The 26,138-nt window shown below is 38.8% G+C and overlaps 1 protein-coding gene across 4 annotated transcripts in view; it reads left to right on the top strand.

The window, feature by feature from the left end:
- The window catches only part of LOC150083616 (lipopolysaccharide-induced tumor necrosis factor-alpha factor homolog), a 73,169-nt gene that overhangs the window by 32,074 nt on the left and 14,957 nt on the right, over positions 1–26,138 (top strand). For all 4 annotated transcript variants that reach the window (XM_090378093.1, XM_090378091.1, XM_090378090.1 and 1 more), the window contains exon 2: positions 5,061–5,098. In XM_090378093.1, the coding sequence (XP_090234219.1) occupies positions 5,086–5,098 (13 nt within the window). In that variant the 5' untranslated portion in view covers positions 5,061–5,085. The remainder of the gene's footprint in view (positions 1–5,060; positions 5,099–26,138) is intronic.

Raw genomic sequence — 26,138 nt, 5'->3', positions numbered from 1 at the left:
ACAATTGTTTGTTGTACTTGTCACACTCATTTGGCCTATAGCACACTCCTACCCTCATTTTTTGTTTTTCCAGTGCTTAATATCATGCCAAAATGACTCAACATTGCACTGGCCACCCATGTCAATGGATGCACTGCCTTAGATTTTGTGTTCCTTAAATAAGAACATAACATCTCTTCCCATCTGCCTTTTCTATATCTGCATTTGATGACTTGACCGCACTTCAAATTTATTTACTATGCTCCTAGCATTGGTGTATATGCAAGTATACATGCACCTGTTGCTCATAGTTGCCCTAACATGACCCATGTATATCCTTGGTTCATGATGACCCACAGTAGGCCTTGAAATTTCCAGTACCTTGCTTCTGGACTTCTGTATGTTCCAATAGAAGCAGTGCAAGAATCACTTTCACTTCTGCGGCTATTATTAATCTATGTCTGTGTATCCCCTAAGCTAGCGGTTTCCTGACCCATCTAACACTGCCTCCATAACGTCAGCAAATATTCTTGTACTCTTTCTGTTTAAGTGTATCCCCATGACTGTTGTAGCAGTCTCTCCTGATAACAAGCACAGACTGTGCTGAGAAAAATTCTACCCCAGAATCCTTGCTCAGTCTTTCCAGGGCTGAATATATTGACAAGGCTCTTATGTACGTCCTCCTATCGTGTTTGGGCAGAAATGCAGACACTTTCAGATTTAACCCTAACTCATGACTTTTTCTCAACATTACCTCGTGCTTGTTAAATAAATCCTCAGATCCCCTACTCAATATCATCAGTGCTGACACATACTGTGATATCTGCTCTACAATATCATTAGTTTTTGCACCTGGCAGACATACCCTGGTCCTGTACCACCTATCTGTTTTGCACAATATATTTCCTGTTTCTTTGACAGCATCAACAACAAGCATCATCCTCTTGTGGGACCAGTGCATGCTGCCTTGGGGGTTGCTACTGTGTTGTTGCCTGATGTGCACAGCTGAGAGCTTGTTGGGCCCTCCAACTTAATTCTTTTGAGGCCATCCACCCTGTTCTTCAAGCTCTCATAAATGCCCATCAGAACGATGATTTGATGCCTAATATCCTCACAGTCTATGTCGAACACATACAAAGACATCCTCCTTGGCAGTATCATCTATCCATTCTGAATAGATCCACAAACATCACACAAGTAGTAAATTAAATTTTGAGGTTGTGATTCAGAGGACAACTGCTTCTGATACAATGATTATTGTGGCCATCTCCTTGAGGAGTTCATAGTTAGCTACAATCTCACCATTTTAAATAGGCCGCAAAATTTCACTACTTACTCCAGTTTCACTGGTGATTCAAATATTGACTTAACTCTCACGAATTCACATTTTGATCTGACAGTTTCTGACTGGAGCATCAAGCCTGACTGGCGTACAAGTGATCATCATGTGATCCTTTTCACAGTTTCATCCAAACCTATGTTACTTTCTGACTCCTTGCCTCTACAACCTGAACTAGTAAGATTCTCTTTGAAAAACATAGACTGGCCTGCCTTTGATTCTTCTATTCTTCGGGACTTCTCGGATACATTGCCTAAATCATTGACATGCATTTCGATTCCGGAACTTTTTGACAAAATTCAAAATTTGATAATTAAAGCTTCTTATCGATCTTCAAGAAAAAAGAGGATAACCTCTAGGATTTGCCCACGGTAGACACATGAGCTATCCCGATTAAGCAAGTAAGTTCACAGTGTGTGCTGTTTTTATCAGAGACATCGAAATTGGCCTCAGGATGATGTAAGAGTATTCAACCAACACTCTTAGTATGCAAATTTAAAAAAAAGAAATACATTAAGGCTATTGCAACTTGGAAACGGGAAGCCTGGATGGCTTTTGTGCAATGCTCTGGGAATGTTGATCCTTGGGGCTTGCTATATAAGCTTTCACATGGGAAAATTTTTACTCCAAAGATATATGGATCTGTTTTGGCAGACTCGACTGAGACATTAAATTAGGCAGATAGTGTTAATGCTATACTAGACAGTCCGTTTCTGGTGGATGATGTGGCCTCCAATTCTTTAGATCATTCATGGACTCATCTTGCTAATGCGAGTTACAGTGTTAACATCCAGAGTGAACTTTTTAATCTGCTTGAATTGAAAACAGCTCCCCAAAAAATTAACATTGCTAAATGTCCAGGCATGGATCTTGTTGAAAGTACCTTTATATTAAGCCTCCCGAAACTAAGACCTGAAAACAGGTCTTAGTTTAATTCAGTTAAACAAAAACTGAAATACTTCAGTTTTTGTTTAACTGAATGCCTTTGGAAGGGTACTTTTCCAGAGGCTTGGAAAATCACACTGGTCAAACTCATAAAAAAAGCTTGGCAAACCATCATTCCATCTGAAGTCTTGCAGACCAATAGAGGCTCTTGGCAAATTTGGGAAAATTACCGGAGCATCTTATGGCTATCCATCTACACAATCTATTACAACTGCAGGATTTAATCTCTCCAAACCAATATGGTTTTTGTCTTGGCAGGTCCTGCAAGGATGCTTTGGTAGACCTGGTTGTTCATTTGGAAAACTCAACTTATAAATATGTTTTAGCTATATATATATATATTGATTTCGAGGGTGCTTTCGATTCCCTTAGGTGGGAAAGTGGCCTCGAATGTCTTCGTATTGGCAAGTGTCCTCTACAACTATACTTCCTTTTCTGAAGCTATTTTGACAATAGAGTAATAACCGTAAAATCTAAGTTCAATCAAGTTTTTAGGCGTCTTGCGAGGGTGTACCCAGAGATCTATGTTGGGACCCCTTGTTTGGAACATAGTCCTGCAGCAGTGGATTTCTAGAACCTTTGAAAATGTTAGGATTATAGCCTACGCTGATGATCTGACTATCCTCGTCAGTGGCAATACTCGGTCCGAGTTGGAATCTGTACAACATGCTCTAATAGTACATTTCAGGACCTATATGAATTGACTCTTCTTAGCAAGCTAAAGATTAGCCCTCGGAAGTCAAAGATGATGGTATTTGGAACAAATTTAAATATCTCTCATCCTCCTCAAGTTAAAACCAATAATGTTCATCTTCCTTTTGTCACAGAAACTAAAATCCTTGGAGTAACAATAGACCGAAAGCTAAATTTTATGACACATGTTACTAACTTGACAGTTAAAATCAAGAACTTTGCTAGAGCGTTAACAAGAATTTCAAGAGCTGAGTGGGGGGGTGCTCTCGAGAAGGACTTCAAAAATTTATTATAATGCAGTATTTATCCCAATGGCCATCTATGCCGCCAGCGCCTGGTTTCGCAGAGCATTAATTGTTAGAATTAGAAACAAGTTATTTTTTGCAGAGAACAATTTTATTATCCATAAAGCATGTCGTACAGTTTCAACCCCTGCCTTACAAGTCTTAACTGGAGTTTTACCCTTAGACCTACATTTGATCTTTAAAGGATTGTCTTATAGGTTAAAGAAGCAAATCCTGACAGAGTTTATGGGAATCACTATTGACTGTCAGCAGGATATCAAGCATGAAAAAAAGAAAATCTGGAATGAATTGTTGAATGAGTGGCGGACCTGCTGGGACACAACCTCTTTGGGATTGGTGACAAGATGTGCGATTGGTGACATCTTCCTGGAAGTGACTTTTCTTCACGATAAAAAAAATTACAATCATGGCTTTTCATCAATCTATACACATCTTACTTGACCACAGGACATGGATCATTAAATCAGCGACTCTTCAGGTTCAAGTTGACTGCTACAGAATTGTCTTTGTAGTGAGACAGAGAGTTGGGACCACGTACTAGGATCAGAGAAGAACTCTCACAAATTATTGTGTTCTACAGCCTGGCCAGGAATCTTTGCTTATCCAGAATGCTGAGATTTTTCGGGCATTTCAAACTGTTTCCAGAGAAGTTTTTGAGAAAAGATGGCAGCTATTATCTACAGTTTCATCTTCTTCTGGATGATCGGGATCACTACCTCATAATTGTTCTCATGGTCTTGAAATGGGACCTCAATTAAGACCTCATTTGATACTGATTGTAACCTCATTTGTCTTAAATTTGGTATATAATGTATAACAAAAAAAAAAAAATGTTTTCCTCCCCCTCTGGAGTGGGCTCCTAGCGGAATCTGGCCCACCTTTTGGCTACATCAGGTGGGTCAGCGTCTCGAATTGGGACAGTACGAGCACTGTAGGAACTGGTCCACCTTCCTGTGGTGTGGACGAGTACCCAGAATCATCTTTCCAGGTGATTGATGCTTCTGGGTAGCCAAGAGGCCAGAACAGAACACACACACACACAAGCCTACGTCATTCATATATCTGGCCCATTTTTAGCGATACTGTTCTTCACAGAGATACAAGGTGGAGTTGAACTGACATTCTAGGAACCATCCTTTACATATATACACGTCTCTGGTATCCTTGTTCAGTCGAGAGTATGTCCTATAGTTCTGAAAAGTGTTCTAAGCTGTCCTACATTGTACCCTGTAGTCAATTGCACCTCTATGGTCATCCTGTTGATCCACATGAACTGCTGCAAGCATCTCTTGTCCTCTTAATGACTGTTGGTTTCACACAGGTTCTGTGCAAGTTGATTTGTCCCTTGTTTGTTACCCTTGGTACACTCTCCCAGTGGTAGAGTGGGAACAGCCACTATATGCTATCAGAGATGGATGCATTTCCACACCTTGCACCAACAATCTTGTTGAAACTATATCACGGACTCTTCCCATGCTCAGCACATACGATACTGTGTCAGCTGTACACATTCTCATGGATGGAGCTTTTATTTCCATGTTGTATTTCCTGGTTTTCTAAAGCCCACAAAAATTGTGGGCGCTTGAAAACCAGGCATCGGCAAGGTGGCTTGATTTGAGGGGTTTAAGGCTTTAAAAGGGTTCAGTAAATTACATTCTGAGGGCATCTTCACACTTAGTTGTATGATGTACACGAGTCAAATTTAATGTGAGAGAAGATAATTATAACATATTTGGAAAAACTTTTTTTTATCAAAAAAAAAAAAATGCGGTATTTCATATTGTGTTTATTTCTTGCAGGATTGTACTTTGGATTTCTTTCACGATGGCTCAGAGTGGTAAGTAGTTATTCAGTTCAGTTTACGAAACTAAAGTACAGTATTAATATTTTCCACTATATTATAAATAATCAAGTGGCCTAACCATTGCCTTATACAATGAGATAATCATCTTTGCTATTCTGGCAGTGGAATATCTTTACCCAGAGGGCAGTCGATCATTGGGAAAAACTTTTTTGGTGTTGCAGAAGTGGGTAGCTTGAATAAATTCAAGGAAGAACTAGACAAACTTTTATTTTTTTATTACTGATGCTGTATAAGCTTGTTTTCTTGCATATTCACCACTACTGATATAAAGCTAATTACTATAAACTCTGGCACTTTCCTGGCACCACCATAAGAATCTGGAATTCTTATGGTGGGTAGATTATAACCCAGCACTCACATCAACAATAGCATTTGTCTTTATAATAATCCATGCATAAAAAGGTGATATTTTCTCTTTTAGTGCTATAGTTTATTAATTAAAACCAATAATTTAGTGTGAACTGCTTCTGCAAATTAGAACTATGTGGCTGGTCAAAGTTCACTAACCATTGAGAGAGAGAGAGAGAGAGAGAGAGAGAGAGAGAGAGAGAGAGAGAGAGAGATTTTCTCTGAAGCACAAACTGAAGTTTAACATGGACAAATGTAAAGTACTGCATATGGGAAGCAGTAACCCCAGAGTAACGTATCAACACTGACAATGGTAGAGAGTGAAAAGGACCTGGGGGTAATTGTGCAGGCAGATATGAAGTTTTCTGAGCAGTTCAGACAGTCTGTAAGAGTAGCTCATGGTGTCTTGTTAATGAGATACAGGAATAAGGAGGTGATTGTTTGTTACCAATACAGTTCTGGAGGCTCATTTTAAATAGGTGTTCGTTCGTTCGTTATTTGGTTTTTAGGAGCATTAGCAACTAAGGCCATATTGCTCCGGGATATGCGGTGGTCATTCCTTGACCTTTCCGCATACTCCGTATTTGGTGGTGACGGGCTCGAACCCCGGTCTAATCAAGAAGCATGTGCTACGCACTGCTGCTCCTTCCCACCTGGCTACGGAGGCGCCCTTAAATAGGTGTAGAGCTGTTGGAACGAGTACAGAGAAGGGCAACAAGATTAGTGAATGGAACAAAGGGTTGCTCTTACGAAGAAAAGCTTAAGTTTTGCAAATTACAGTGTCTGGAGACACGGCACCTGCGAAGTGATCTGATTGAGGTATATAAAGTCTTGAATGGTTTGAGCATGCTCAATGCTGATGAGATTCTTCCTCTTGCTCAGAATAATCACCTGAGAGGGCATAAATTCAAATTGAGGAAAGACGGTTGTAGGATAGATGTGCAGAAGTTTGCCTTTAGCCAGCAGGTGGTTGATTACTGGAACAAACTTCCATCTGTTGTTGTAGAAGTTGATAGCTTAATTAGATTCAAGGCAGAACTAGACAAACATTTGGAGCGAGTGGATGGGTGAAATGAGAAGGGTGCATGTTTTTTTTTTTTTTACTGATGCTATATAATCTTGCTTTCTTGCATCATGTGCCTATACTAATGCTAATTTGTTTATAATTAACAAGTTGAACTGCTATTTACATTTCAATCACTTGTACTACTTTTCAGTAATTATAAATGCTTACAGATGTAAATAAGTTCAGTTATTTAGCGTAATGTTTCGGGTGAGATTCAGATGTCATTTCTCCATTGATGCTTCTCTGAAACTGCTCAACCAATAGGTATACGTTCTTTAATATCTGGAAAAAAAATTTTAATTTCTAGTACCTCTCATTTCCTGAGAGTGCTGGATTTTACTGTATTTTGGCCAAGTGTACTCGATCCCATCTCGTTGTAGTAAAGTATAATCTCATCCCAGGGCACAATTTTGGTCCTTGAGGTTGTCACAGACATTCTCTCAGATATGCCACACAAGCTTTACTTGCTACCTGGGGGTCTAAAACGCTGATGGAACTGAAATTCGGGTGACACTCAAGTCAAGTGGACCCAATTTCGGCGAAGTCTGGACAGTCTGTGACAGCCAAATCCTCTGCTTGCACCTTCACGATGGTGGGACTGTTAGTAATCCTGGGTATAACCTCCATGCAAAAGTACATGGTGGGTGACCACCCAGGTGTGAACCAACGTAAGCAGGGGTCGAGGTGTGGCGCCCACAACACATGGAGGAATGCCGCCCCTCTATGTTACCAGGTAGTACTAGGTGGTAGATGACTCTCATCAACTGGTGAAATACCACCACTTTGCTTATTGGAGGCTTGAAGTGGTGGAACCCATGTTTAGTCTCTAGAGCTAAGTTCCGGTCAACCCTTCCCTATCTCTTCCATCATGCAGTATGATTGATGACTTTTGAGGTTATGATGAACGTCGTGGTGAGATCCAATATTCCTTACATTTCCAGGATACAGCTCTAAAATGGTGTTCACAGGCTGGCCGCTAGTTAGTACACCGGACCGAACCTATTGGTAACTCTCTAGGAGGCTTCCGGATCAGCTAGTGTATAATCTTGCTACCTCTACTCTGCCAGATAGTGACTGGAGGTAGTCTGAGTAATGTGTATGCGGGGAGCATTGTCGAGGCCACGTTATATCAAAGATCTGGGTATATTCTTACCACGTGTATGCCATATCCAAAAATTTCATTACTTCATACAGCATGTCCCACCCACTTTTTATTACTATTGAATACACCCTGAATTGTCAAACTAATAGAGCAAGCTTATCTGCGAAAAGATCTAAACCTCCCAAGAACTTCCTAATTCATTTCACAAATATACGTGGTCTCAATTCTAATCTCAACGATGTCCATTTCCACTTGCAGTCTGCCAAACCCCATGTACTTTTTCTGACAGAATCTCAGTTATTGGTTGATTCAACTACTGCTCATCTCATTCGCTGTACGATTTCTTTTGCCTCAAAGGTGGTACTTGTGTATATGTCCGTTCTGATATTCCCTGTCAGAGACTTGGCAATTTGGAATCTCCTCTCTTTGATCTTCTCTGGCTTAAAATCTCTCTACCTCATTGTGTCAAATTCATCTGTTGTCTCTACCGTTCTCCCAACTCCACTAATCACTTGGAGCTCTTTGACTTCCTCTCTTTGCAACTTGACTTTCTCCAGTCCAACTTTCCTAACAGTGAGGTAATTTTCCTTGGTGATTTTAATGTTCACAACTCCAGCTGGCTTCCATTTTCTAGTCAAACCGACCCAGCAGGTTGAGATGCTGAGGCTTTTGCAATTATTAATGACCTAGCACAGATTGTTCATTTACCTACAAGAATACCGGACAATCCTAATCATACAGCCAATACCCTTGATCTTTTTCTCACAAACAACCCTTCTAAGTACACGGTCGAAGTGAGAGGTCCTTTAGGCACTTCAGATCACAACTTGGTGATTGTCTCGTCTCTGATGGAACCTTTATCTCATGGCTATTCCCAACCTCGTGTTGTTTGTCATTACAAGAATGCAAAATGGGATGACCTGTGAGACTTCTTTTCCTTGGTCGGATTCGGTTTCAAAACTTCTGATGTCAACGTTTGCTGAGATCGTGTCAGTGAAATTATTCTTGCAGGAATGGAATCCTTTATCCCACACTCCACTTTAAAATCTCGTCCTTTATCTAAACTTTGGTTTTCCAATAAATGTGCTAAGGCTGTTCAAGAGAAGAATGTTGCATATCGTAATTGGCTTGTTTCTAATTCTTCAGTTTCATTTTCTGCCTACACCAAAGCTCGCAACAATTGTAAAGCAGTTATTAATCAGTCCAAACTAGAGTTTGAACAGGCTAAGAGTAGAAAACTTGCTTCTTGCCCTAATGGTAGCTGAGCATTCTGGTCTCTTGCCAAAGCTATTGGCCGCAACTTTTGCCCATCTTTGCTCCCACCTCTGTCCAAACCAGATGGTTCTGTTGTCACTTCAGCCAAGGATAAAGCTGACCTGCTAGCATCCCATTTTTCTTCCAGCTCATGTATTAATGATCTTGGTAAAGCATCTCCCACCATTCCCAACACGCTCCATTCAATGCCTCCTGTGGTCTTCCGTCAATAGGATATCAGAAGGATTTTGATGAATCTTGATGCTAAGAAAGCACCAGGTCCCGATGGTATTTCTCCACTTGTTCTCAAAACCTTGCTCCTGAACTTACTCCTGTTCTTTGCCGCCTTTTTTCACTTTCTTATTACAAAGGTGTTTTTCCTTCTGCTTGGAAATTTGCTCATAGCCAGCCAATTCCTAAAAAGGGTGAAAAATCCCTCCCATCCAATTATCGTTCCATTGCAATTACTTCTACTCTTTCTAAAGTAATGGAGAAATCAATTAACCGCCAACTCTTAAACTACCTAGAAATCTTCCGTCTGATCAACGATCGCCAGTATGGATTCCGTCAGTGTCGATCTACTGGTGATATTCTGGCTTATGTTACCCACTTATGGACTAATTCAATGGAAAGGTTCGGTGAAACACAAGTAGTTGCTCTTGACATCTCAAAGGCTTTTGATTGTGTTTGGCATAAAGGTCTTCTAAACAAGCTTCCATCTTATGGTTTGCCAATTGTTTTTAGTAATTGGTTATCCAGTTTTCTCTCTGATTGCTCACTGAGGGTGATGCTAGATGGCTCTCTGTCTTCTAATTTCTCCACTGATGCCGGTGTCCCCCAAAGTTCAGTTCTTTCCCCCACTCTTTTCCTCTTGTATATTAATGACCTTCTTCCATTGACTGGAAATCCTATCCATAGTTTTGCCGATGATAGCACATTGCATTCCACTTTCCATTTTGAGAATCCTTGTCCTGCTCAATCAGCTTCAACTTCTCGAAAATCTGCTACCAATTCCTTAAATGCTGATCGTCAGGTAATTCTCCAGTGTGGCAAAGACAACTTAGTTGATTTCAACCCTTCTAAAACTCAGTCTTGTCTTATATCTCGCAAAAAGGATTCTTCTGCTCCTATGCTTATCTTTAGTGACACTCCGATTTCTAGGCAAAATGATATATCTCTTTTGGGGATTACCCTGACTTCTAATCTCTCTTGGCACAAGCATATTACAAATATTGCTTCCTCTGCATCTAAAAAACTTGGTTTTCTCTTTCGCTCTCGGTGTTAGTTTTCTTCCAAACAGCTGTTCACTCTGTATAAATCGCAAATCCGCCCTGCCATGGAATATTGTTCCCACATCTGGGGTGGTGCCCCCAAAACCTCTCTCAGGCTTCTTGATTCCATTCAGAAGAGGGCAGTTAGGTTAATTAATGATTCATCTCTAACAGAGTCTCTCCACTCGCTTTCTCATAGACGTACTGTTTCTGCTGCATGCCTCTTCTACAGATACTTTCATGGACACTGTTCTTCTGAATTGTCTTCTATAATTCCTGCTCTCTCTTTCAAAACAGTCCGAACACGTGCCGCCACCAGCCAACATCCATTTACTGTCCAACTTCAAACCCACAGAACCAACTTTTCATCTTCCTCATTTATTCATTCATCTGCCATTTTCTGGAACAACCTTCCTTCATGCGTATTTCCTGAAAATTACAATCTACAGAAGTTCAAGTCCAATGTCAACACATATCTTCTTTCGTCTTCTCAACCTCCAACCCAAGCACGGTACTAAGTACTATAGGTTGGGCGCCTCCGTAGCCAGGTGGGAAGGAGCAGCAGTGCGTAGCACACGCTTCTTGATTAGACCGGGGTTCGAGCCCGTCACCACCAAATACGGAGGATGCGGAAAGGTCAAGGGAATGACCACCGCATATTCCTGGAGCAATATGGTCTTAGTTCCTAATGCTCCTAAAAACCAAATAACAAACAAATACTATAGGTTCTAATATCTCTCGTGTTTGGGGTTCACATAAAAAAAAAATAAATAATTTATTTTTTAATTTTTTTTGAATATTCATGCGTAGGAATGGGAATCTCGTTCCCACTAGAAACATCATCCTTACGTTTAATTCATCAGCATCTCTTAATGAGATAAAAGCTGGCTATCTCAACTGCATAGTGTGCCCATTTGTCCCAAATCTCGAAGGTGCTTTAAGTGCCAGAAATATGGACACTCACAATTAGCCTGTCTTGGAGCCCTTGCATGTGCTCAGTGTGTTGCAAAGAACCATGAAATAGTATCATGTTCAGCTAAAACACCAACCTGCATTAACTTTCCAGAAGTGCATACTCATGTGCATACCAGTGGTGGAAGGAAGAAAAAGAAATACAGAGATTTAAGGCAGAGTTCAATGTGTTGTACCAGAAGGCAAGAAAAGTGGTGATACCAGCAAACTTTCATGTTCTCAGAAGGGAGCAGGGAGATGTTCCATGAGAACACAAACATTTCCCTGTACCTTAGTATCGCTGTCAGTGGCCAATTTTATGATTTTTGTACAGCAGTTCCCCTCAAGCACTAAGCCTCACAAGCTACCTGACTGTGTTAAAAAATGAGAATTTCCTGGAGCTGAGAGATATTCCCCCCCCACGCGAGTATATATATATTATATATCATATATATATTATATGTGAGCGGTCAGTTTCTCAAGAGCGATGACACAAATATAAAACAAAAGTCATTTATCATACAAAACTACTTACAATACATAACTGGTGTTCATATACATCTAACCTATTCATTTTTCACATTTAATCTGTTAATACATGCTATCATTTCCATAAAATTTCTCTCAATTAAGAATCTCAACTCTCTCTACAACTTCAAACACTAAACTAATTCAATCTTATTCACTTCCTCATATTTCTCTTAATCACCAATATCAGTTCTTTTCGCAACAGCAATCCATAAGTCGCTAATAATTCCATATAATCTCTCTTAATTTAGCAATATCAATTTTCTTTACAAATTCAACCAATAACCCAACTCAATTCTGAACATTTCCTTATTTCTCGTGTTTCTTCAACTTCAACCTTACTCTAAAATAATCTCCCACTTTATCTAAGTACCATTTCCAATACAACACAGTTCAGAGGACTTACCTTCCTTCTCTTTCACGGTGGGATTCCTTTGTGCAGATTCTTTCCACGGAGTGCAGTGATGTCTTTCTCTCTCTTCTTAGTTGAACTCTGCATCTCTGCTGTAGCTCTTCCAGTACTGTCTTATATCGCGATTTCGAGAACAATTCTCTGTTAATACTGAAGGAAATTACCACAGCAATAGTAGAATCCAGGGCACTATCTGACTGGCTTGTTATTCAACTTCTTCCATTAACTTCTAGCACAGGAACATGCCTTGTGGAACCCTTCACTGTATAGCTGGACACTCCCAGAACTACCACCGGAAGTCTGCAACCTCTCTGAACAACAACCACAAACCCCTCTTTTGGTGCGAGCACCTTATTTACTTCCTTCTCATTTATTTATTTATTGAATTGATTGCAAGTTACAATCGCCTTCTACTATTTTTTTATAGGCAAGCCCCATGTGCAAACCCTAGAGGGGTTTGCACACATTTACGTATCTCCCCCCCTATTTATTTAAACCTGAGCCAATCACAGTGTTATTCTTTAAACTCACTCTTCTTCCTTTGGTGGGAAAAACAGAATATTTTCCCCACACAATGAAACGCTTTCATCTTTTACCTCACGATCACCTGTTCTCATTACCTTTGAACTGCTGACACCCTTTCCCAAAATGCACTAAGTGTCGCATCCTCAAGTAGCGGTGTAATAGAGGGATTAAAATATTCAGAAGCTTTTAATTTTAACCCTTCTGCACCTTCCATACCTTTGTTCACCATATTCCTTAATTGCCCAACTAGACCTACTGCCACTAATGGAAATATTTCCATAATGATGTTTTCGTTATTCCTTAAGTGCTTTACTTCCACACGCATTATACTTACTGAGAGAAATATATTTGTAAGATTTTGTCTTTCAGTTTCATGACGTTTTCAGGTTTCCATTGCATTTGTACTGTGTATAACAATCCCTCATTTGCAAATTCAGCAGTATTAAGGATTTATTGTTGTCGATTTTATAACCTTTATGTAAATAAATCATGGATAATTATTTTTTAAATTAGTACCAAAAAACCGGTATTTTTGTATAAATACCAGAAAAAAATGACTGGGATCCCGGCATCTCAGCATTGTTAAGCCCTAGTGGGAACTAATACCTTCTTCCACATGTCTCTCTCTGTTTTTTGCCATTGATCTTTCTTTCTGTTCCCCTCCTTTCTTCCCTTCACTTATTTGGAAGGTGGAGGAGAACCTGTATGGAAACGGTCACTTTCCAGTAATAACTCACTAATTTAGAGGGAGATCATCTCTTCCTTTTAGATTATTGCCATTGATGATTGATTCATCAGGCTAACTGGAATGCCTTTCAACATCTGGCGGACTTTGATATCACAACAGTCAGTCAGGAGCCTATCAGTGATGCAGTAATGTACATCACAGAAAATACTGTTCAAGCAGCTGCACCTGCCATTCCGAAAATGACTAGCTGGTTTCCACCTTTTCCCAAACCATGGTGGAATGCACAATGTACAGCAGCAGAAAAGGCTCAAAACAAAGCTTGGGGGATATTCTACTGGTATCCTACCATGGCAAAATCCAATAGCCTTCAAAAACATTCACAAGCCAAAGCACGTCACATTTGCTGTCACAGTCAAAAGAAATTGTGGTTCCATTTCACATCATCTATTACCCAGTCCACCAGCACTAAGGTGGTTTGGGATAAAATGCAAAAAATGAAGGGAAAATATACATACATCTTGCTGTTCATTGATTCTAGAGTATAATGGATGCACTATTGCAGAGCCAACTGCAATAGCTAATGCTCTTGGGCAAATATTTTTGATCTCTGTTATATCGTCCTATACCCCAGACTTCCTGGTGTCTTGAAACATAAAACTGAAAAGCAGGCATTTGCATTTAATTTTACATCACAGGGTCTTTATTCATACAACAGGCCATTCACCATACAGGAGCTAAAAAGAGCTCTAACCTTTCCAAGGCAAGTGCTGTTGGACCAGATGGCATTCATTATGAAATGATTAAGCACCTTTCTCAAAAACTATGTATCGCCTGCCCTTTCTGCATGACAGAATCTTTATGAAAGAGCAGTTTCCAGATGCCTGGCACAAGGCAACCATTTTTCTTTTGCTAATCTAGGAAAGGATCCTAAAAATCTTGCCAACTATCAACCTCTTTTTTCTAATAAGCTGTTTCTGCAAAATCCTGGAGAGAATGGTCAATGCTCATCGTATGATATTTAAAATCAAATGAAATTTCTGCATTTCTCCAGCATGAAATGCAGCTTCCAAAAAAACAGGTCTGCTCTGGACTATTTAATTAGATTGGAAACATATCTGGAATGCTTTCCTAAAATGAGAATATCTGGTGTAGTGTTTTTTGATATGGAAAAAACATATGATTCAACTTGGCGATTTGGCATCTTAAAAGACATATATAGCCTCAGTCTTAGAGGGCACCTCTGTTTTTATTTAAACCTTTTTAGGTAATTGGTATTTCCAAGTTCGTGTAGGATCCACACTCTCTCATCCCTTTTTGCCTTCATACACACAGTTGGTGGGATTGCTGTTCTCCCCACACTGGGTAGATAAGACCAGAGTTAGTCATTTTTATTGGCCTTTTTCACAATGTGGCTGAATTAGTTGGTCTCAGGTGAGGGCAGCATGGTTTTCCTCCTGGAAACTCATTTTTGTCGAGCAAATAGAAAATTGACCACAGAACATACCCTGAGACAATTTACAGACAGTATATGCTGAGCAATATAGCCTTAGTCACTGATGCTCCTAAAACCCTACAACAACAACATTGCCCTTTTGGCAAGAGGAGGGAGTAAGGCAATGATCAGTTTTTAGCATTGCAAAATAAATTCCATTACAGAACAACTTCCTCCAGTTGTAAATAGTGCCCTCTACATTAGTAATAGCCATAGAGTGAGAGTGGAAGGAAATCACAGGCTTTTCAGGGAAAAGCCTGCACAGAGGAAAAAAGTAGATAAAAAAATAGAAATTATTTGCTTTCCTCCTCACAGTGGTAACTATCCAGTTGACCTTTGAATTTATTCAAACCGTTAGCCTCAACTATCTGCAAAGACCTGTTCCAGCTATCAGTGACTCACTAGCTAAAAGAGCGCTTCCTACAATCTAGTCTAAACCTCTTCCCCTGTATTTTGAATCTATTTTCAAGTTCTGGAATTCTCTATAACAGTGCAAATTTTGCCTTCATTTATTTTACTAACCCTTCTCAGAGCCTAATAAACCTCAATCAGGTCACCTCTGAGGTGCCTAGTTGTCAAACTCTGTAGCCCACATAATTGGAGTCTTTTGTTGTATGGTCACCATTTTTGCTGCTCTCAGTTGCCTATCTTTGGATCCTTTAAAGAAGCTCAGTGTCTTTTTTTTTTTTATGAACACAGTTTCAAATGTGATTTTACAACTGCCTTACACAGTGGGACTGTGACCTACGTATCCCTACAGGATAACGTTTGATAAATCATCAACAGGACACCATGGGCTTTCCTGGCTGCCAGTTTACACTGCTTAGAAAACTTTATCTGCCCATATTATAACTTCCAGAACCCTTTCTTCCTCTACTGTTTTTAATTCGACCCCACTAAGTGTATAATTTATTTTGAAGTTGCTATTCTCCAAGTGTAAGACGTTGCATTAAAACATAGCTGCCACTTTTCTGACCATCTTTGAAGTCGGTTCAAATCATCCTGAAGGAGTGCTGCTTTGTACTGATCATTAACTGAAAATTTTGACATCAAGCCTTCTATCATGTTGTTTATGAAAATCATAAACAACAGTGGTCAAAGAACATATTCTTGGGGGATACTACTTCTGACTTTAGCATTAATAGTGGCATATGATGCAAGGAAGCAAGCTTATACAGTGTGAGCCAAAAAAAAAAAAAAAGAAAACAATTCACCAATCCACTTGCTCCAAAAGTTCGTCCGGGTCTTTCTTGAATTTATTTAAGCTATAAACTTCCACAACCACAATGGAAGTTTGTTCCAGCAATCAACAGGAATTCATTTTTAACATGCTATAACCTTGTCTTGCAGAAAAACAGCTCTTGTTACTAATGTGCCAAAAAAATCGAAAACATAACCTAACCATCCAACAACATTTGATACACTGAAATCTTTTGAGTTCATTTTTGCAATTTCACTCTAAGAATTTTGTGCACTGTTGCTATAGGAACACATAATTCCAGAGATGCCCATCTTGTGATTTTTGTGAGCTTCACTGAAAAGCTTACTCGACAGATGCCACTGTCTCTTCATTTAATCTGGGCCTTTCAGTATAGGGCTTATTGTTAAGAGAACCAGTCTTTTTAAACTTCTTCCAATATGAAATTATATATATTCCTTTCTGTGTAGTGCTTTATTTGCATTATGTGTTTTCTTTTAATCACTGATATATACTTCAGCTCTGCTGGCCAGAGGGCACAGTTCACTTCACTGAGGCCATCTGTTGTAGGTAGATTATCTGAAAAAATTAAAAAACAAAATTAGAGTAAATTAAGCGGTTATTTTTGCGTATAAGAACTGGAATAAATCACCTTTCCAGTACAATTTACAGGCTGTTTTTATCTTATACAGTACCTAAGTTATTGCAGTTTTAAAATGCACAAGGACTTTATGGACACCTGGATTAGTGTTCTGATTGTTTAATATTTTGCCAATTAGAACGTTGGCTCAAATAAGAGGATATTAAAAATAAGTATTCACTGTTGGAAACAGTGTATCAATATATATAATATATATATATATATTGTACCTTTTTTTTATGCAGTTAGTCTGCAATGTTTGAGGCATAAACTGTATTGCATATTACAATGAGCTTTTCACAAATTAATCCTTTATATGAATTATGATACTATAAAAATATTTTTATCACACAATATGTGGATACTGTTATTTTCCATAACTTAGTTGTAGGTCTATATTAATTCACAATAACTGGATTCATTTCAAATTTATACATGGAAAAAAATTTTTCATATAAGTTGACAATTGTTTAGGTCTGTATCATTCTGTGGCAAAGTTTAGAAGTAGTTCAAGCTTGCAGTATCTCACACATGCACAGGACAATTTTTCTGCTCGCTGACTCTACGAAATAATTATTACATAACTGTTACTGCATGTATTACAGTAGACTTTCAGAATAATGGCACCTTTAGGGATTCAAGGTACCGTTATTTCAATTTTTGCGTCATCTAGAAAGTTTTATATTTAATGCAGAAATAATGAGGCTAAATAAGAAATAGAGAGTTTAAAAATTCAATTTTATTAACTGCAAATAAAAAAAACATAAACACCTTGATGATCCAATGTTATATTCTCCCATTAATACACTCCTTCTTATGCCCCGTTCTTTATTATATCAAGTTTAGTCTGCACGGGTAGCACAATGGTATCGTCACCGTCCCTCCACACTGTGTGGAAAAGGCCCAGGTTTGAATCATGTCGATGACACAAGGAACTTTTATGGGCTTTTTTACTCCGTGGCCAAGTTAATCAGTGTCAGGCATAGATAGCAAGTTTTCCCTCCTGAGAAACTGGAGTTTTTCATCCAGCAAAACAGGCAAATCGAGCAGAGAACACATGCAATTTACAGACTCAATACATGTGGGTATATGAATTAACATTCCGAGTGATCCTACTGTAATAGCTTGGATTATATCAAGTTTGTCACTAAGCTTTAATGTTGTTGTTGTTCTTTTCCTCTCTGTATGAGGTTTATTAACTTGGAGCCACAGTGAGGGGTTTTTAATTTAAAATAAATGTAAAACAGCGGTATAATTTGTGATATCGGTACAGAATTCACTTTGAAAATGGCGAATGTAAACAAATACAGTAATCACGTGACTTGCCATTTTATTTTTTCGGCACTGCAAAACATCTGTATGTATACATCGATCTCAATGTGCTGTTATTTCGACAGTCTACTGTATTATCAAAATACATGTCATCATCATCATCCTCAGCCATTGTCGATCCACTGCAGGATGAAGGCCTCCTGAACACGTTTCCAGGAATTGCAGTCGTGTGCTTTCTCTTGCCCTTGTACACCAGCAAATTTTACAATTTCATTGATCCATTCATCTTTGGTCTTTTTCTGGGGCATTTATAGTCAAGTAGTATCCATTCCAAAATTCATTTGGTCCGTTTAACTTCAGTTCTTCTTGATGTGTGACCTGCCCATTTCCATTTTAAGCGCTTTTTTTTTCAATGATGTCACAGACCTTGCTTTGTTGATTGTTGGCAAATCCATGCACATTTTTCGTTCTTTCTTGGTTACCCAGGGGCTCACATCTGGTGAGCTGGATATCATCATTCTTCTCTTTCTTGGTGATTCTCTCTCTCTCGGTAATTCGGAAAAAATTTTTTTTTTTTTTTTGGCTGGTGCAGCATAAGCCTCAGGCTTACTTGTACCATATGGCTAATGATAATAATATTTGGTACTCCTTACTTCTGTGTGACCTTCAGTCTTTGTAAAGCTTTGGCATTCAATGTCCATGTTTCACAACCATATGTTAGGACAGGGACGATATATTAAGCTGGAAAGCAAAGTAATGGAGATTTAGGGTAACTAAGAGTAGGAACAGGTGCATGTATACTTGCATGTACACCAATGCTAGGAGTATAGTTAATTAAATTTGATGAGCTTGAAGTGCTAGTCAAGACATAAAAGGCAGATATTGTTGGGATATCAGAGATGTGGTGTCACACAGACATAAGCAGTGCAGAATTGGAATTTGGGGAGTATAAAGTGTACAGGAAGTATAGACTGGACAGGAAGGGAGGAGGGGTTATGCTGTTAGTTAGGAAACATAAAATCTAAGGATATGCATTCAATTGATGTTGGTGGACAATGCAGTGTTGAGTGTTTGGTGTGAAATAAGCACTGGGGAAGGAAAAATTAGAGTGGGTGTGTGTTATAGGCCTAATGAATCTGATGAGTATGATGAGCAATTGTGCAGAGAAATAGTAGGCCAGTAAATCAGAATGTCTTATAATGGGGGATTTTAATTTTCCAGATATTAACTGGAATTTGTGGGTTGGTCACTTGCACACTAGCAAGACTTTTGTGGATTTATTGGATGACTGTTTTCTACAGTAACATATTCAAGAGGCATCCAGAGGGAGTAATACTCTTCATCTGATTATTCATGCATTAAGAATTTGTAGATAAAGGAACCACTGGGTGACAGTGATCACAATGTACTGATGTGGGAATTACTTCAAGATGTAACTAACATCAAGGCTAAAGGTAAGGGTTTTTGCTTTCGTAAAGGTGACTACAGAAGTCTCAGACAGTTTTTAAATTCTATACAGTGGGATCAAAACTGATGATGTTGAATTCTAAATGGGAAGCCTTCAGGGACTTAATTTTGGAGGCTACTAGGCTTTTCATTCCAACTAAGAAATACTGTTGAAGGTTTATTCCTAAATGGATGTCAGATGAATTAATGAGGCTTGTGGCAGAGAAGAACAATGTATGGGATGCATATAAAGTATCAGGTGACACAGAAGCCTATGACAGGTATAAACTAGTCTGTAATCAAGTCACAAAGGAGGTTAGGCAGGCAAAGGCAGATTACGAAAAATATTTGGCAAAGGATGCAAAGAAAAACAGGAAAGAGTTCTTTACTTATGTAAACTCTAGAAGGAAAGGGATGAATCAGATTGGACCACTTAACATAGATGGGTTGACTATTGATGATCATGCTCAAGTAGCTGAAAAACTGAATGAGTATTTTGCATCTACATTCACACATGAGGAGTTATTCAATGAGGGGAGTGCCAGAAGTTTATCCAACTCTAACAGGGAGCTAAGTGATTTTGTAATAACTAAGAGCAAAGTGGAGGAGAAATTGTTGAAGTTAAACATAAGAAAGTCACCTGGGGGTGGACGGAATCTATCTAGTTATATTAAAGGAGGCAGCAAAGTAAGTAAGCAAACCCTTAGTCATAATTATGGGAGCTTCCTTGGACTCAGGGTGTGCAAATATATCACCAATTCACAAAGGGGGTTCAAAAGGTGACACAACTAACTAAAGATCTGTTAGTTTAACTTTTGTTCTGGGGAAAATAATGGAATCACTGCAGTAATAGTTAAGACAGAGCATGGGTTTGTTAAAGGGAGGTCTTGTCTGACCAATTTGATTGGATACTATGATGTGGTCACAAAGGAACTGAATGCCAAAAATAATTTTGATATCATATACAGTGAACCCCCACTTTAAGATGGACTCTCCATAATAAAATACTTGCACTATACAATATGTAGTAAGCGTGGGATATGGTCATCACGTTTGCGAATTGAATTTTAATTCTATTTTAATTAATTAATTCTATTAAATGGAGCTTAAAAAATAGAAATGAAAAGAATATTCTGAAAATTTTTGTTTTTTATATGATTTCAGTGAAGGGGAAACACATTTGACCGTAATACTGTAAGGTAAAAACCCACAGAATTCCAGTTATTGGTATTATTGCAAATGCAATAAGATCGAGTTTACTACCCATTTATAATAGCTTGCGCTAACAGAAAAGCCCAATAAACTGGAAAGTGCAAATTGTTTTTATTGTTTTATGGTAGTGACCTCCAGAAACATGCTTTAAAAAATATCACAAATGCATTCAAAATTCATTCTTATAACAAAACATAGCAATAAACGGTGAAAGGGTAGTGCATTTCAATGATTTGAGCAGCTGATTCTACTAACCAGTGATCACTGATGCCTACTTCTTTCGCTCTACAGTGGCTTACGATTGTCTCCGACCGGACCACATGGTCCTTTGTCTCAGCCAATAGCAGCATTTGTAAATGTGTTGGGCACGTGTTTTGTTTTCATATTTAGTTCAAGTGATTTTTTGTGTGCTTACTTTCCATAAATTTACTGTTATTCGTTATTTTTTTTTTAGGATCATTAGCAACTAAGGCCATATTGCTCCGGGGATATGCGGTGGTCATTCCCTGACCTTTCCGCATCCTCCGTATTTGGTGCTCATGGGCTCGAACCCCGGTCTAATCAAGAAGCGGCTGCTACGCACTGTTGCTCCTGCCCACCTGGCTATGGAGGCCCCTAAATTTACTGTATTGAATTCTTGAACGTACAGCATTGCATAATGGGCCCCTAAAGAGTGCAGTAAGAAGAAAATTTCAATTAAAATTAAACAAGAAATAGTGAAAAAACATGATGATGGTGCTAAAATGAGTTCATTGGTGCATGAATATGATATTTCACAATCAACCATTTCTACCATAGTGAAACAAAAAAGAAAACCTTAAAAAAGTTAAAGTAAGTGATGAATCTAACACAGTCCAACTGATTGTAGGAATGGAAAGGCTTTTTTGTTGCTGTGGATAAAAGAAAAACAAATGAAACAAATTCCTGGACAATACATTTGTGAACGTGCAAAGAAGATTTTTGAGGACTTAAAGACTAAAACACCTTCAGCTAGTGAGATGCGATATGGGGACTTTAAAGCCAGCAAAGGTTGGTTCGACCGTTTTAGAAAAAGGTCTGATATTAAAAGTGTTAAGGCATGGAGGAGCTTGCAGTGCTGATCAGGAAGCAGCTGAAAACTTTAAGGTGGAGTTTCATGAGCTCGTTGAGAAGGAGAGTTACCTTCCTCAACAAGTCTTTAATACAGAAGAAACGGGCCTGTTTTGGGAAAGGATGCCTAGGTGAACATTCATCACAAAAGAAGAGGCTTCGTTGCCTGTTCATAAGCCTATGAAGGATAGGCTTACTCTGCTATTAGGGTCCAATGCCTGTAGTGATTTTAAACTTAAGCCAATGTTGGTTTACCACTCAGAAACTCCCAGAGTGTTTAAACAGAAAAAAGGTCATCAAAAGCAGATTGGGTGTCTTTTGGTGGTGTAACAAGAAGGCCTGGGTGAAAAGACACCTCTTCGGTGAATGGATATTTGAAGTGTTTTGTCCTTCAGTCAAAGGTTACTTAGGAAAAAAACAAACTGCCTTTAAAGGCACTGTTAATTTTGGATAATGCTCCAGGTCATGATCCCCAACTTGCCTGATCTCTGGAGATGAAATTTAACTTCATTTACTGTCAGATTTCTCACACCAAATACCACCCTCTGCTTCAGCTGATGGATCAGCAGTGATTGCCAACTTTAAAAAAATTTACACAAAGAAGATGCTTGCGAAGTGCTTTGAAGAGACTTCAGGACACAGAGTCATCACCATAAAGGAATTCTGGAAGACCAGGTTTAACATCTTAGACTGTGTACAAATGATTGTCAGTTCTTGGAATGAAGTTTCAGTTCGGTGCGTCAATGCAGCCTGGAAGAAATTATGACCTTCAGTTATCCATGATTTTGAAGCTGAAGGTGTTCTACAGCAGGAAATTATCACTCTTGGTGAGTCCTTGGCTGTAGAGATTGATGTGGAGGAGTTAATTGCGGACCACGGAAGGGAGTTGACAACAGAGGATCTCCAGGAATTAGAGCAGATGGGCGAGCATGACAGTGGAGATGAGGAGGATGACTGTGTAGCAGCAACTCAAGAAATTAAGGACATGTTTGCTGCGTGGGATATTGTGAAGAGGACTGTAAGAAAAAAACCCAGATATTGAAACTACTGAATTGATCTGCAAATTTGAAGATCAGATGTTAAGTTATTTCAAGAACCTTCAGAGAAAGTGCCAAAAGCAAACCACTTTGGACAGTTTTTATACCATAAGTAGCAAGAGGCAGCGATCGGAAAGAACACCAGATCCTGAAGTTTGTCCTGATATCTTGATGGTAAAAGATTCTCTTCCAGCTCCATCACCACACCACCATTGACACAGCTTTTCCAATGTAAGTTAAATGAAAATTACGATTTTTGTTTTTTTAATGTTTATAATTATTAATTATTTTAAACAACATTTTTGGGGGGAATAAGTAAAAATGTGTGGCACCATCAGCATTTTTTATCTTTTTTTTTTCTTTCTTTTTTTAAAATTTGTATCATGCTCCACTGTTTATTCCGGTGTATAAGACGCACCACAATTTTAGGACAAGTTATTTTTAGATAAAAGGTGGAGTCATGTCTTATCCTTTTGCCCAGTTTACCAAGATTTAAGACGAACATACATAATTTCTCTCTTGGAAATGAAAGATATCTTATTGCAAATCAAAATGCCTTCTCAGCTCTACAGGAATGTTACACAGGTTTTTAACAGACGACGCTGATTACTGAGTTGACTTCTGCACTCAACAAAACTACGTTTACGACCTTTCTGCGTTGAAGTTCAGCATCATTATTTCCCTAGGATGTGTTAACCTTTATTGCTCTCTCTGTCTCTTTTTTAAAAATTTTCCCCCCTTAATTATTTTTTCTTTTTCTTTAATAATAAATATTATTTTTTAACATTTTATCTAATTAAATTTATTATTATTATTTATTTTGTTTTTTTGTCCATTAAAAATTTTTTTTTCTATAAAATTGTTAATTATGTTTTTTTTATGCTCCTTTAAAAATTTTTTTTTTTTTTTTTTTTTTTTTTTTAATATGCTGGTCTCCAGTTTATTACAGACGGGATTTTCACATGCTTGTACCCAGATTTGGGCATCCTGGATACGGGAACTGCTGGCATCCACTGCTATTAACATTTCCTTCAGTGGATGCGGGATTCTATGTGGTATTCACCGCCATATGTGATTATACCTGCTTCACTCATAGGACTTGCACTTCTTCCTATGGATGCTGGAAATATTACGTTTAGTTTAGTACGTGTGTAGTTGGGCCTGTTTCCTCGTGGCGTGGACAGGTAGTGGGAAGCAACATTCCTGGTAGCAAAGTGGCCAGAAACAACACACACACACACACTACACTCATTTCTGGCCACTGTACAGAGTTTTGTATATCATCGCAGAGATGAACTAATGTTTAGGGACCGCCTTACGTAAGACACAACACATCCACATGAACTTTATCATTGTTATCCATATTGATTGGAAAATATTGACATAAGCTCTGTCCCACCTTGGTTGATCAGTGCTTTGATTATTGCTTGTTCTGTGACTGATTCAAATGCTTTTTCATAGTTGATAAAGGCTATATGTAATGGAAGGTTGTATTCATTGTGCCACTCTATAACTTGCTGCACTGTTTGGATCTGATCCGCTTCTGAAACCGGCTTGTTCTTTTGTTGTGTTGCCTATTCTCCTTGAAAGTATCTTTGTAAAAATGTTGTAGACAACTGGTAATAGGCAGTAGGATGGCTTCTGCATTTTTCCATGCTATAGGTACTTTGTTAAGTAGAAGGCATTCTGAAAATAGTTTGGGTAGAGGTTTACATACCCGTTGGCCTCCAGCTTTCAACATTCCAACAGTGATTTTATTGGTCCTGCTGCTTTGCCATTTTTCATTGATTTTATAGCATCTTCTACGCGCCTCCGTAGCCAGGTGGGAAGGAGCAGCAGTGCATAGCACACGCTTCTTGATTAGACCGGGGTTCGAGCCCGTCACCACCAAATACGGAGCATGCGGAAAAGCATATCCCAGAGCAATATGGCCTTAGTTGCTAATGCTCCTAAAAAAAAAAAAAAAAAAAAAAAAAAAAACCATCTTCTACTTCTACCAAAATTTGTGGTACAGCTTCTGCTTCTGGTTTTGGATTCACTTGCCCTTTTATCATTATAAAGATTTGAATAAAATTCTTCCACTCATTTTAGTATGTGTTGTTGGGTTTTTTGGTTGCACTATTATCAACCTTGTGTGTAACCATTTTTCATTTTGCTTTTTTTCTTTAGCCCTTGATTTTCTTTTAGTGTTCTTCTGATGAGATCAGTGTTGAACTTGTTCGTTTCTTCTTTTATGTGTTTTCTTATGTCTTGCACATTTCCACACATTCTATCTTGTTTCTCATGTTTCATAGGAAAGATAGTGTAGATAGAAGGGGGGGCTTCTTATCAAAATCAGCCTGAGTGCGACGAAAGCTTTCCTGAATTCAGACATTCTGCATGCTAGTATAAAATCTGTTGGGTGTGAGATAGCATTATTAGAGGCATTTGATGCAAGAAAGCAAGCTTATGCAGCATCAGCCAAAAAAAAAATAAATAAATAAAAAATAACCACTTCCGCTTCACCCCTCTGTTCGTTCGAAATACCTGTCCAGCTGAGCCTTAAACTTATTTAGGCTATCAACTTCCACGACAAGGGATGGAAGTCTGTTCCACCTACCAACCACCCGCTGGCTAAAGGCAAATTTCCGCACATCTATCCTACATCTGTCTTTCCTCAATTTGAATTTATGCCCTCTCAGGTTATTATTCTGAGCAAGAGGAAGAATCCCATCAGCATTGAGAATGCTCAAACCATTCAAGGCTTTGTACACGTCTATCAGATCACCTCGCCGGTGCCTAGTCTCCAGACACTGTAATTCGCAAAACTTAAGCCCTTTCTTCGTAAGAGCTCCCCTTTGTTCCATTCACTAATCTTGTTGCCCTTCTCTGTACTCGTTCCAGCAGCTCTACATCCTTCTTGAAATGAGGCCTCCAGGCCTGTATACAGTACTCTAGGTGTGCCCTGACCATTGCCTTATACAAGGGAATAATCACCTCCTTATCCCTGCTAGAAAAATTCCTATATATCATTGACAATACACCATGAGCTACTCTTGCAGCCCGTCTGCACTGCTCAGAGAACTTCATTTCTGCCTGCACAACACCCCCAGGTCCCTTTCATTCTCTACCACTGTCAGTGTAGTACCACAGAGTTGATACGTTGCTCTGGGGTTGCTGTTTCCCATATGTAGTACTTTACATTTGTCAATGTTAAACTTCATTTGCCACCTCTCAGCCCATCTGCTCAACCTTTCCAGATCCTGTTGCAGCAGCATAGTGTCAGTAGTGTCCTTGACAACCCTGCCTACCTTTGTATCGTCTGCAATCTTCGACATTAAGCTTGATATACCATCATCAATATCATTTATAAATACAGAGAACAATAAAGGACCCAATACCGAACCCTGAGGGACTCCACTAATAACATTAGTCCACGATGAGCAGTGTCCATTGATTACCACTCTCTGTCTTCTCCCCCCCTCAACCACCCCTTTATCAAT

Source organism: Mastigoproctus giganteus, chromosome 7 (genome assembly GCF_048544385.1).
Source record: "Mastigoproctus giganteus isolate SK-2022 chromosome 7, ASM4854438v1, whole genome shotgun sequence".
NCBI classification, from domain to species: Eukaryota; Metazoa; Arthropoda; class Arachnida; order Uropygi; family Thelyphonidae; genus Mastigoproctus; species Mastigoproctus giganteus.
This window is presented reverse-complemented; position numbering and strand designations above follow the sequence as displayed.